Raw genomic sequence first — 13,027 nt, forward strand, 5'->3', positions numbered from 1 at the left:
ATTTCCACAAATCTACATCGAGTATTATTACTGTGTTCAATCACCATTCCTTTCTTCATTTACTCCTTCCTTTTAAGCCCACCCCCTCAGTTCAAGATGTGTTTCAACTTCCTATACTTTTTGTTGAATTTTCTATTAATGTTCAAAGGAGTCACAGTAGGAAATCATACTCCTCAGTATATCATCCCTTAGTCAGTTTGATTATGCATATGTTCATAGGGCCCTGTGTGTGTTTCTAAACATATCTAATGCTGTCATATAAGAGAAAACATATGTCCTTTGCCTCTTTGAGTCTGTCTTAGTCTAATTTTTTTTTAGGTCCACCTTTCTACAAATAACATATTATTCTTCCTGTTAGATGGATAAAATTCCATCTTATGTTTCTATACCTATGATATAAAAATTGTGTTTGCATATGACATGATTTTGTATATTGGAAATCTGAAGGATTTCCACCAAAAGGATATCCACCAAGAGGAGACAGTAAATGTTTTCAGTGAGTTTGTAAGATAGTCAATTTACAGTAATTTTTCTATAAATTAACATTTAATTGCTTATAAAAAGAAAGTAAGAAAATTCCACTGACAATAACATAAAAAAATACAGAAATTCAAATACCATACTGTGAGAAAATAAGATGATGATGGAATGATGTCCCTTGTCATTCTTCCTTGCATGCACATCTTATTGAACAACTCTACACCTAGTTCTGTGGAGATCTACTAAGAAAATTAGGAGTACTGATTAGGTCATTTGGATCCCATTAATAACCCATCACTGTGCCAGTAATTGCAGGCAACATGGATCCACATGTTTTATGTATTAGGTCCATGCATGGTTCATGCCAGTAGAGAAACTATTAAGTAGACAATAGGTAGCAGACTGATCTAAATACATATCCCACCAAGACAAAAGATATTATTTCTGGATAGGCACTACTAACAAGCACAACTCTATCTTATAATTAAGCTCCAGCTTATAATTAGCATTACCATTGCATTAATAATACTTTCTACTTAATATTTTAGAGTACCCTTAATAGTGCCCATCTGTTTTACAGTGTTTAAATTAAGTTACACATAATATTAATCAACCCAATATGGTAGATGCAATGGTAAGTCCTAATCTAGACCTTATATTGTAACAGTATACAACAACAGTATAAAATTTGTAATCAGATTTTAAATGGCAGGAAACCTTTCCTCCTCACTATTCTGATACTTGTAGCACTACCTAAGAAGTCTGCCATTACTACATCCCAGATGTTATCTGGGATGCAGAAATAGCTTCTGATTTTAACAAAACACCTATTAATTTTGCTATTTCAGGATTATCTGTAGAGACATTTAGAAAATATCTTCCCTGGCAAACATCTATGCAGGGCTTGATAAGCAGCTTCTGAGAAGCTGGAAGACCAGAAAGGGAACAAAAACTTTAAAAATTTTCAACAAGAAAGTGACTAGGAGTGACTTTATTTTGATAACCAAGAAACATAGCATTAAGGAAGGTGAGGTGAGATGATGGAGAAATTGATGCTAGACTGTGTTGAACAAAGAATGGTATACCTGATGCATACCTAGTAGCTACTAAGGCTCAGTTGCTAAAATAAAGTACTGCATATCTACAAGATATACAAGTGCTTCAGTAGTAGGTTAATAAAAATTAACTACCTCTATGCATATCACATTACATTTTTTTCTTAATTTAAATTTTGGACCATTTTTAGAACTCAAGTGATATTTCTATTTTGTTCCTTTCTTTCTGGGTAGTAAAAAGATAATGTGGTTATCATATATCCTCTGCAAGATATTGAAAAGGTAGGTAAAAGATATGAAGGAAGTATCTGTCTGATTTTAGTTTGAATTTTATACTACTGAATTGTTAGGATACCTTTTCCTATTTTTCAGATTAAAGAAAATTATTAAAATTGGACAACAAAATACATGAGTATATTTTAACTGTACAATGGACTCCACAGTGGCAAATGATATGTTCATAAACAAAGTATGGGTTCAATGTGAGAATGACAGTTGTTTGAAATGGAGATTGTTGTCAAATGAGGATGCAATCAAAGTTAATCAAAATGAACCATGGTATTGCTTCATGAACAATGATTCAAGGTACAATAAGTGCTCAGTTTCAGAAGAAGACTTTCCTGAAGAGTCTCAACTTCATAAAAGTGGATATAAAATTGTCTACTCACAGCTCCCTGTAGGCAGCCTGGTTTTGGTAAAATTACAGAAGTGGCCGAGGTAAGGTTTGTGATATTTTGTGTTAAGCTTTTGAGGTGTGTGTAGTCTTACTGGTTGTATGTATGTATTCTCCGAATATTTTCAAGGATGAAATTATTTGTTTCTAATTTCACTTTCAAACCTTATTTCTAATCACTTGGTTTTATTTTTTTCTATTTCTAATTTATATTACTCTTTTCGTGGTGTTGCCTATAATTTCTATTTCACTTATTACAACTTGAGATCTAAGGCACAGTTTTTATTTCTTTTAAAGCTTTGTGTCTGCGCAAGCTTTTATTATTTTGTGAGGGAGCAAGGAGTATTAATCATTTTTCCCCTAATACATTTTTATTAGATTTTTCTATGATCCTGTCTTTCTATGTACTTTTACATGAAATATGTTACCATTCTTTGAGAAAGGTAGAGAAAGTTGAGAGTAGACTTTTTATTAGTCTATTTCTTTGTTATTCATATAGACCAATCTGTCGCTCTATCTTAATTTCAGTTACACTGTCCTCTGCTACTGCATTTTGAGTTACAAATATTCACCCATATCTTCTACTTATTTTCCATACTTTATGTTCATTTTGGGCATTATTTAACTCCGTTTAGTACTCTGCTTTTACTAGTTCATCAGAGGGATTAGCAATGGAAGTCCAACTTCTGTTGACTCCCACAGAGGGCCTTTGTATAGTGAAACATAGGTGAGGATTTAGACTCCTTACGAACATGGATGGAAGCTTCAGGATACCTAAGTACTACTCTCAGGTAACCACACTGATACCATGGGGAGAAAATCTTCCTGTTTGAACTCCTCAGCCAAACTGGGGACGATAGGTGTCAGAGAAAGTGCTTCAGTATTGCTGAATGCCTTGAATTCCAGTATCATCAATGGTCTTTTCCTGGTGTGTATCTGGGGTAGAGAAGATAGCATGTATTTTTTTTTTTATCTTACTGAGCTGCTCCTCTGTTGGTCTCTTGGCATAAAAAGATAGTTTTTTTTATTATGCTTTTCTGTTTGAGGGTTTGTTTTCAACCATTGGGCTTCTATTTCTGGGCTTCTATGTCCTTAACACTCAGTTTGAGAATATATAAGGCAAAGAGAAAGCCCAGGGGATATAGTGAATGGGAGGTGAGACAATAGAAGATTTTTCAGTTAGACTTTGTAAATGAGAAAAGGAAAGAAGAAAGATATATTAGAAAATTATATTGTAAATTTTTAAAGTGAGGAACTGTATTGGGAACCATAGGAAATAAGACAGCTGACAAGTGTTGCAAAGCAAAATGCAGTGAAAACAATGAGAATTAACACACAATTTGTAGCTGTAGTCCCAACTTCTGTAGTGAGAGGCAGAGGAAGGTGAGGCCTCTACTACAATGTAAATGTAGTATCCTCTGTGACCGAGTGGCAGATCTAGCTCTGGAATAAATCCACACGCTTTACATACCTCAAACCTCAATGCAGGCTTTTTTGGGGGGTCAGTAACTTCCCAAGAATGACAGGTGAGCATTAGAAAAGGGAATGTTCACTCCCATATGCCACAAGGTAGTAGGGAGTTGCCATCTTGTAGAGAGCCTCCTGTCCCAATGTGAGGTACTCAAGGTTAAAGCAGTTTCATTGTCTCTGGATCATCTCCAGGAAAAGCACCTCATATACACTGGTACATTGCTAAGATTGTAGGAGGAACCAAAGGAATCAGGTTGTTAAAGCTTCTTGTAAACAGCTTACAGCCTGGCAAGTTCTAGTCTGAGCTTTGCCTGATGCACTGTACTTAAAATTGAAAGAACAACTGAGAGGAAAAGATACATGTGGAAATACCCTAACTTGGTCAAGCTGACAGCATGCTTAGGAAGCAAAAAAAAAAGTTCAAAGATAACTGGCTCCCCTTAGCCAAGTAAGAGCAGTACTGTTATCTGAGAGCCATTTTAAGAAAAGCATTCACAAGAAAAGAGCTCAGATTATTGGACATTTTATGATTATTAGGGAGTTTTAGCTGCTTGCAGTGGCCATACCAGCTCCCATAATATAAATGCGGCAAGAGTGATCATTAGCTGTGGATACAAAGGATAATAAAGAGGAGGAAAGACCAAAGAACCAAAAGAATGATATAAGAATGATCAATAAATTGATGAATGAATTCACAGAGGATAAACAGCTAACACAATTCAAAGAAAATGCAAATAAACTACCGAATAAAGAAGAAATGCAAGATATTAAAGAGGACCTCAAACACAGATACCCTGAAAAAGACTCAAATTTCACTTCTAGAAATGGAAAGCTCATCAGTGATTTTGATACCATTACCTTTTTGTTCAAGATGGCATTTCTATTCAAGATTTTTTTATGCTTCTATATGAATTTTTGGACTGATTTTTTTCTATTCATGTGAAGAATGACATTTGCATTTTGATGAGAATTGTATTGATTGTTTTTAAGAATATAGCTATTTTCAAAGTATTCTGCTAATCTGTGAATGAGGGAGGCTTTTATATCTTTTAGTGTCTTCAATTATTTTCAGCTTTTTATAGGTTTTACTGTGGAAGTCTTTCCTACAGTTCTTTTTGTTTTGTTTTTTGTTTTTAGGTTATAAATAGAGCTGTTTATCTGATTTCTTTCTCAGAAATCAGAAATCATTGTTGGTATATACTCATTTTTGTGTTTATTTTATTTTTATTTGTTTCCTAAACTGTTGACCAGATATTGAAATGTTGAAATCTGTAGGTATTTTAAATATAAGATCATTCCGTTTTTAAATGGAAATAATTTGACTTCTTCTTTTATTACTTAAATATCTTCATTTTCTTATGGTTCTGACTCAGAAATTCAGTACTCAATTGAACAAGATTAGGGCAAGTAGATAACTTTACCTCATTCTGACTTTAGATGAAATGGTATGGTTTTTCTTAGTTGGTATGATGTTGGCCATAGGTTTGTTATGTACAACCTGTCTTATATTGAAATACGTTCATTCTACTTCTAATGTCTTTAAAGCTTTTAAATAGAAAAAGAAGGAACCTTACAGAATTCATTCTATGAAGCCAAATTACTACAATGCCAAAACCAGACAAGGATGCAACTCTAAAAGAAAACTATAAACCAGTTTCTTCGAACATTGACTCAACTATTCCCCCCCCACTTTTTTTTTTGGCACTGAGACCTGATGCTTTTGTGCAGTGTCTAGTGCTTTACCAACTGAGCCATGCCTCCAATCCCAACAGCTTTTAATAAGACATTTACAAGCAGAATTCAACAGCACATGAAAAAGATCATACACCTTTCATTGTAGAGCTGTGAGGATGGTTCAGTATACAAGTCTATAAATGTAAAATAGCATGCAAACAGAATCAAAGACAAATTTATATGATTACCTCAATAGAGGCAGACAATAGCCTTTAAAATAACTAGTTTTTAATAAAAGAGACATTTTAGAGCTGAGTATTTTAAACAAACTGATGTTTGCCTATGGAATAAGAAGTAAAAAGGATAATATATAACTGTGGAGCTCAATATTTGCTTTTCCCTTTATAGTTTTACTCCAAAGTGTTACTATAGTTTGAACTGTAAGTATATTGTGGCAGTCCAAATTCAGAGAATATCAACTTTCTCTTAGTTTGGTAGAAGCCATGCAAAGGGCTGACATCTTGGAACTTAAACATTTGCATTTCTAAAAATAGGTAATACATTTTATTAGCATAAATGAGGTACATAAAGAGTTTTCATTTTAACATACACCTCTTGATCAGAGTCACTTCCTTGGTCAATACTTTCTTTTTCACTTTCCTACTTTCCAAACTAGTCTATCAAGCTTCACTGTTTCATTTTCCTGTTTGTGCATAAAGTATGTTAACCATATTCTCCCTTCCACCTTGTGTTCAAATCTTTGATAAACCTTTATATGGTAGTCTTATCTTTTCTCCTGTCAATGCTGAAATATCACTGATTCTGGAGCCTCTTTAGAGTTTATTTTTTCATATTTTATTTATGCCTTAATTTTTTCTGTCTCAAAATTTTTATAGTTACAATAGTGCAATTTATTTTTATATCAAATGAATATCACATTACTTAAAGATGCAATTAAATATATTATATATTTTATGAAATAGTCATTAAAATTCAGAGGAAAAAGATTATTATGTGATTTTTTCCATATGTGTTGATATTTGCCTTTTTGAAGCATTAAAGTAATTTTTAAAATGTATATTTTAAAGTTGGCCAGGGGTACTTTGTCCTGATTCACTTCAAGGAAATTATGTCAACTATGACTTGGATGGAAACGTTGAACAATATCACATTGAATTCCTGGGAGATCCCCACTCAAAATCATGGATAAATGCAAGATTTGTTGAACATTATAGTATCACATCAAAGGTCAGTATGGTTGCAACAAAAGTTTTTGAGGTTTGCATTTGTTTTTACTAATGACTATTTTATTTCAGTTCCTAAAAGATATATAATCACTTAAATTTAATAATATATACCACTTATTAAATTCAAACATTTTTGTTTCAAAGCGGTTTATATTTCCCAAAGAAATTATGGATATAAAGTTACCTGTGGAATTTTATTTTATTATTTTAAACATTTTTTATTTTATTATTTTTGGTTTTTTGATATGCTACTTATATGGTGTGATTTTATGCAACTCAAGGAAGAATAAACAATTTTGAATGAAAAGGATTATATATTACATGTCAAAACAGTTCAATATTGAATGAACTTAATATTTATGAAAAATGATTTAATGTAACAAATTAGTAAGTATGTCAGGAGCAAAATCGAGGCACCAGATGCAGAAAAGTCTGAGCCTTCCCTGCTGCTGGGAAGTGCAACTCCTCACGAAGCTAGTTCTTATCTCATCAAGACTGTGTAGAAGTCTGAGCAGATTAGTATATTACCTGTGGGAATTTTAAATTTTACTTATAAAATGGAAATACAGTAAAAATAAACTGAAAACTTTACATAATTGATTTTTAGACATTTAACATTTTTGGTGATTTTTAAAAAGCAAGCATTTTTACTCCTCTTATTTTGAGTTACATATTATAGTTAATTAACAGATCGGATTTCGAGGCTGGTAAAAATAGGTAAATTAGACTTTTTCCTTAAGGTTTATTATAATTAATAAAAATCAGTTCAATTACCTGTGTTTACATTCTTCTACTCAGATTTTTCTTTCATTAAAAACCTAGGAAAAAGTAAATGCCATAAATGTGGATACTTTTGCCTGTATTTTTCTGTATTATAGTGAAAAGTATATATATTCAGATATACCTCTTGGTGTATATGTAATTAAAACATGAAATTCAGTCCATAGTAAGATTAAATCCGTTGAAATTTGAGACACTTTAAAATGGGTTTACTTTTTCCTTGACATCCATAGAACTTTTGTATAATTTAATCAGCTAGAAGGAAATACGTTTTTAGTAAAACTATACAAATATAGAATCCCACCACATACATCTACTTTATATAGGTTATTATCTATTCACCTCAATGTGAGGTTCTTACTCTGTTTTCATATTTTGGTTGTGTTTCTAAGCATGTCTTCTGGCAGTCAGAGAAGCCTGGTAAGAATGTTTCTTCTCTGCCCTCTCCATCTTTCTAAATCATCATAAAGATAATTTAGAGTCTTAGATAGTTTAAAATGTGGTAAATAAAAGGCAAGTGATTCTTTTTTTTTGTTTTTATTATAAAACTGATGTACAGAGAGGTTACAGTTTCATACGTTAGGCATTGGATACATTTCTTGTACTGTTTGTTACCTTGTCCTTTATACCCCCCTCCCTCCTCCCCCTTTCCCCCCCTGACGTGTTCAGTTCACTTACACCATATAGTTTTGCAAGTATTGATTTGTTGTTGTTTCTCTTATTTTACCCTTTGTCTCTCAATTTTGGTATTCCCTTTCAATTTCCTAATTTTAATACCAGTATACACGGTTTCCAATATACTCAGATAAGATTACAGAGATAGTGTAGATACAATCACAAGAAGGTGATACAAGAACATCATCAACAGTATAAACTACAGATACACATGGGATGTTGAAAGTAGTTACAATTCTGATATAACAATCATTTCCATAAAATGGAGTTCATTTCACTTAGCATCATCTTATGTGATCATAAGGGTATAGCTATTGGGCTCTTGTGATCCTCTGCTGTGGCTTGCCTAAACCTGTGCTAATTATTCCCAATAAGGGAGACCATCGAGTCCATGTTTCTTTGGGTCTGGCTCACTTCACTTAGTATAATTTTTTCCAAGTCCTTCCATTTCCTTACAAATGGGGCAATGTCATTCTTTCTGATAGAGGCATAAAATTCCATTGTGTATATGTACCACATTTTCCTGATCCATTCGTCTACGGAGGGAAGGCAAGTGATTCTTAAGAAATTATATTTAAATATAAGTTCCAAAATCAAAGTTTATTTCTAAATTATTTGTGTATTGTTCTCCAGAAATAAACTTTTTCATGTTAGCATAGGTAGTCTGATTTCAACAAGCCTGGGACAGATAAAATGTCAAATTCAGAAGAAAGTCTAACTCAGGACTTAGAAGCCATCCTTGTATAAAGACCAGAAATCCAGGGTTGTTAAAATATATCTTGAGGCACAAGAATGAAAGCATGGTGAGAAAAGTGTTTTGTTTTGTTTTTTTCTTTTCACTTCCTTATTTCCTCAAAATGCCAGTTGTTTTGGGTAGATAAATTGCTGGGTACTCAGTCTCTGCAACAGACACTCCTCTGTCATGCAGGATGTTTCCTATGGGCACTGCTTCTGTCCAACATTTTTCTTGTGTATATGTTTTTATTCTTGTTACCCTGTTGTTATTATGGGGATACCTTGTTCTCTTAGTCATTCAAGGCAGACATTTTAATTCTCTTTATCTCAAATTTGTATGGGACATGCCAACTCTCTTACTGTGTTCAGATTTTTTGGCGATTTGAGGATCACTACAGGCCAGACTAAAGAAATGCATGATCAAAGCTTTATTACTTCAATAATTCAAGAAAATATCCAAAGAGTTTGGTTCAAGAAATCCTGATAACCAATGTAGAAAAATAGTCAAAAGAAATATATATTGAAATTTGTTTAATAAAAAAGAATGCTTTTAAACTAAAAATAATTTTTTATCCTTAAAAAAGAATATGTGGTACAAAATGTAGACTTTATCGTTTCTTCTACAGGAAGTATATAATTTGCACAAGTTGTTTAGTCACTTTTTATTTTACTTTTTGTTGGTCATGGGGCTTGACTTTTGAGCCACAGCACCACAGCATCTCCTGGTGGTTAATTGGAGATAAGAATCTCATTGATGTTCCTGCCTGGGCTGGCTTTGAACTGTGATCCTCAGATCTCACCGTCATCCAGCTTAGTCACTTTTTGTAATAACCAAATGAAGAACAATAGGCATTTATAATTATCACTGTCAATTGATGGCTAAATCTTTCTTCATATATTATTCAAGATCATTTTATTGTAATCTATTATAATCTTATTTAAATAATATTTCAGAGTTCTCAGTAAGTATAACAGTAATGCATAAACACTGTAGTCTGTAAACACTGTAAGATGTGAGGGAAATAAGTTTGCCTAAAAATCAGATCGTTATTATATACACTTATGAGAAAATTTAAATAATTTCCTTTTATTTTATGAAAGTAGTTATTCTCTCTTTTAGTAAATCATGTCAAATTTTGAACTTGTTGGAATAGTCATGCTTGGTCGACCTGTTTATAAATATTCTGACTTTACTTTCTATTCATACAGGTGATGGATTTCCCCCCACAAATAGAACTACTTACTAATACATTAAGATAGACTACATGAAATTATAGACAATATTTAGTTCATAGCTTTATAATTTATATTATTTTATTCCTATCTTATATTCTTAGTTAATAGTCATGGTAGTAGCCAAAATCTAACTCTCCCCATTTGAAAGAAAAGTTGACTTTCCTGAAAGTATTTAGAGAGAGGATTTTAAGAAGATAGTATAGGAAGTACTGTGACATGTAATTTAACTAATTTGAATATCTAGATTCTATTAAAAGTTTTAACTTCCAGATAAAGGTTCTTAACTTTCAGAGGAGGACTTGGGCTGAAGGCTCTATTACTGGTAGCTGTGCAATACACATCCCAATGTATGAGTTCCTGGAGCATCTTGCAAACAGCATGCAAAAGCCAAAGTGGACCAAAAGGACCCTTGCCTCCAAATTATAGAAATGTGTGTTGATTATTGCTTATGATCACAGGACTGCAGATAAAACAAAGATGATAACCATTATTGTTGTACGTTCCCCTTCTATTTTATAAGCTTTACCGTTTAGCTGACATGTTTTCCATTAGCATAAAGGAATAGAACTCTTTATTATTATTATTATTACTCTTTTGGGAGACAGACATTAAAAGCTGAGATACTAGAAAGCAATTGCATAAACAAGGGGATTGTTAAGTGACTATGAATTTCATGAGATCATGGATGTTTAGAAAACTCCTAAGAAGACCTAAAATGCCAACCAGGATGTACCTTGTTGCAAAGACATCCTATACCTTTTGTACTCCAACACTACAATTGGGCTCTTTCCTCTCTTTTCTGAAGCAGAAAAGTGCAATAACAAATAAAATCTTTAATCTGTTGAGAGACAGATTTCAGCAGATGTAAGAAGGATCCATAAGCGTCAAACTTCAAATTAGAGCAGTAGATAGTAAGAATTACCTAGTCTGAGACAATAGGAGCTACCTAGTCTGAGAAAGAGAAAGTTGAAAGATTAAGTGAATAGACAGAAAAGTTAACAGAGCCTAAGGGCCCTAAGGAATGTCATTAATTAAATCAGTTTTAATAGAGATATAGGAAGAGCAAAGGTGAGCCAGAAAGAGAATATATAAATTTAGTGAAACAAAACTGAATATAAAAATATTTAATTTAGGTATTTAGGAATTCATTCAGGAAACTTAGCAAACTTTCAGTAGAATGAACTCCAAGAATCCCATATTAGACATTATAATCAAACTTTAAAATGACAAAAAATTCTTAGAAGCAACAAAAGTGACCCCTTATATTGTTATTATTATTCGTAGTAGTAGTTGTAATGTCACTGTCATCATCATCGTCACCATCATCATCATTATTTTGGGGTCTCTCCTTGGTCTTGGACTCAGGGCATTGATGCTGTCCTTAAGCTTTTGTGCTCGAGGCTAGAGATCTCTGAGTTGAGCCACAGCTCCACTTGTAGAGCTTTTCTTGGTGCTTAATTGAAGATAAGAATCTTTTGAATTTACCTGCCTCTTGCTGGCTTTGAACCAGGATCGTCAGATCTCAGCCTCCACAATAGCTAGGATTACAGGCATAAGCTTCCACCCCTCAGCTGTTTTTAAGTATTCTGGATAAGAATATCAATATATTTCTTATGGAATCCTTGGAAGCAAGAAGACAGTGGGACAATATATTAAAATTACTGGAAAAATAAAAGTTATCTCAGTGAGGAATCCTATATGGCAAAATTGTTTGTTTACATTCTTAGGAAAATATTATAAAATGTGCTATCAACAGTAGAAAGAGTTGAGATGGTCCTGCTAAAGGAACAAAGGTTTTGTATGGGGGCTGGGGATATGGCCTAGTGGCAAGAGTGCTTGCCTCATATACATGAAGCCCTGGGTTTGATTCCTTAGCACCACATGTACAGAAAACGGCCAGAAGTGGTGCTGTGGCTCAAGTGGCAGAATGCTAACCTTGAGCAAAAAGAAGACAGGGACAGTGCTCAGGCCCTGAACTGGCCAAAAAACAAACAAACCCCAGTACTCATACCAAATAAAGGCTCACACTTAAAAAAAAAAGTTTTTGTATGTTGTTGAAGCCAAATTCTACTGTTTTAGCTTTAGCATTCTGAATACATTTTCCATGTTAATATATGACAGATCAACAAAAACAAGTGATTTGGGCTACTAGCCAGACATGATGTCATGTACCTATGGTCCTAGATACTTGGAAGCTGAGAGAGAAAGCTTAAGCCAGAGAGTTCAAGGCCAGCCTGGGCACCACAGTGAGACTTCATTTCCAAAAATCCACACAAAATAAAAGCAACAGCAAACCAAACAAAATAAAAACAAGAATAAAGCCAAAAGATTCCAAAATAAAGGGAGAAAACAGAGTACTGAAATATTTTTTTGTGTTGTCAAGGTGATATACAGAGGGGTTACAGTTACATATGTAAGATAGTGAGTACATTTCTTGTCAAACTTATTACCAGTCCTATGAAACCAAAAGTGGTCCTTTGAAAAGATCAACAAATTGATGAAATTTAACAACATAGATTAAGAGAAACAACTGAGATCAAAATCAGAAATCTTGAAATATAGCTACGAAATCTAATTAAAATGCGAAAATGTATGCTAGCTCTACCTAGGAGGAAAAAAGGGAAAATACTCTAACAAGGAAACTTTTACTCTAATATTATCATACTAATTATAAGTTGGTATAAAGTTTGCTGTACTTTTAGAATTAATGAATTAAGACTGTTTACTTTGTAAACAGCCTTTAGTTTTTGTTTTTTTTTTTGTTTTGTTTTTTGTTTTTTTTTTTTTTTTGGCCAGTCCTGGGCCTTGCACTCAGGGCCTGAGCACTGTCCCTGGCTTCTTCCCGCTCAAGGCTAGCACTCTGCCACTTGAGCCACAGCGCCGCTTCTGGCCGTTTTCTGTATATGTGGTGCTGGGGAATCGAACCTAGGGCCTCGTGTATCCGAGGCAGGCACTCTTGCCACTAGGCTATATCCCCAGCCCCGCCTTTAGTTTTTTGACTT

The 13,027-nt window shown here is 33.5% G+C and overlaps 1 protein-coding gene across 6 annotated transcripts in view; it reads left to right on the forward strand.

The window, feature by feature from the left end:
- Zcwpw2 (zinc finger CW-type and PWWP domain containing 2) overlaps positions 1 to 13,027 on the forward strand; it is a 79,214-nt gene that overhangs the window by 13,780 nt on the left and 52,407 nt on the right. For 5 of the 6 annotated variants that reach the window (XM_048348584.1, XM_048348583.1, XM_048348585.1 and 2 more), the window contains 2 exons: positions 1,908 to 2,252; positions 6,441 to 6,600. In XM_048348584.1, the coding sequence (XP_048204541.1) occupies positions 1,966 to 2,252; positions 6,441 to 6,600 (447 nt within the window). In that variant the 5' untranslated portion in view covers positions 1,908 to 1,965. Of the gene's footprint in view, positions 1 to 1,907; positions 2,253 to 6,440; positions 6,601 to 7,771; positions 7,800 to 13,027 lie in introns of all 6 variants that reach the window. The other variant, XM_048348586.1, reaches the window with a different exon arrangement.

Source organism: Perognathus longimembris, chromosome 6, assembly GCF_023159225.1.
Source record: "Perognathus longimembris pacificus isolate PPM17 chromosome 6, ASM2315922v1, whole genome shotgun sequence".
NCBI classification, from domain to species: domain Eukaryota; kingdom Metazoa; phylum Chordata; class Mammalia; order Rodentia; family Heteromyidae; genus Perognathus; species Perognathus longimembris.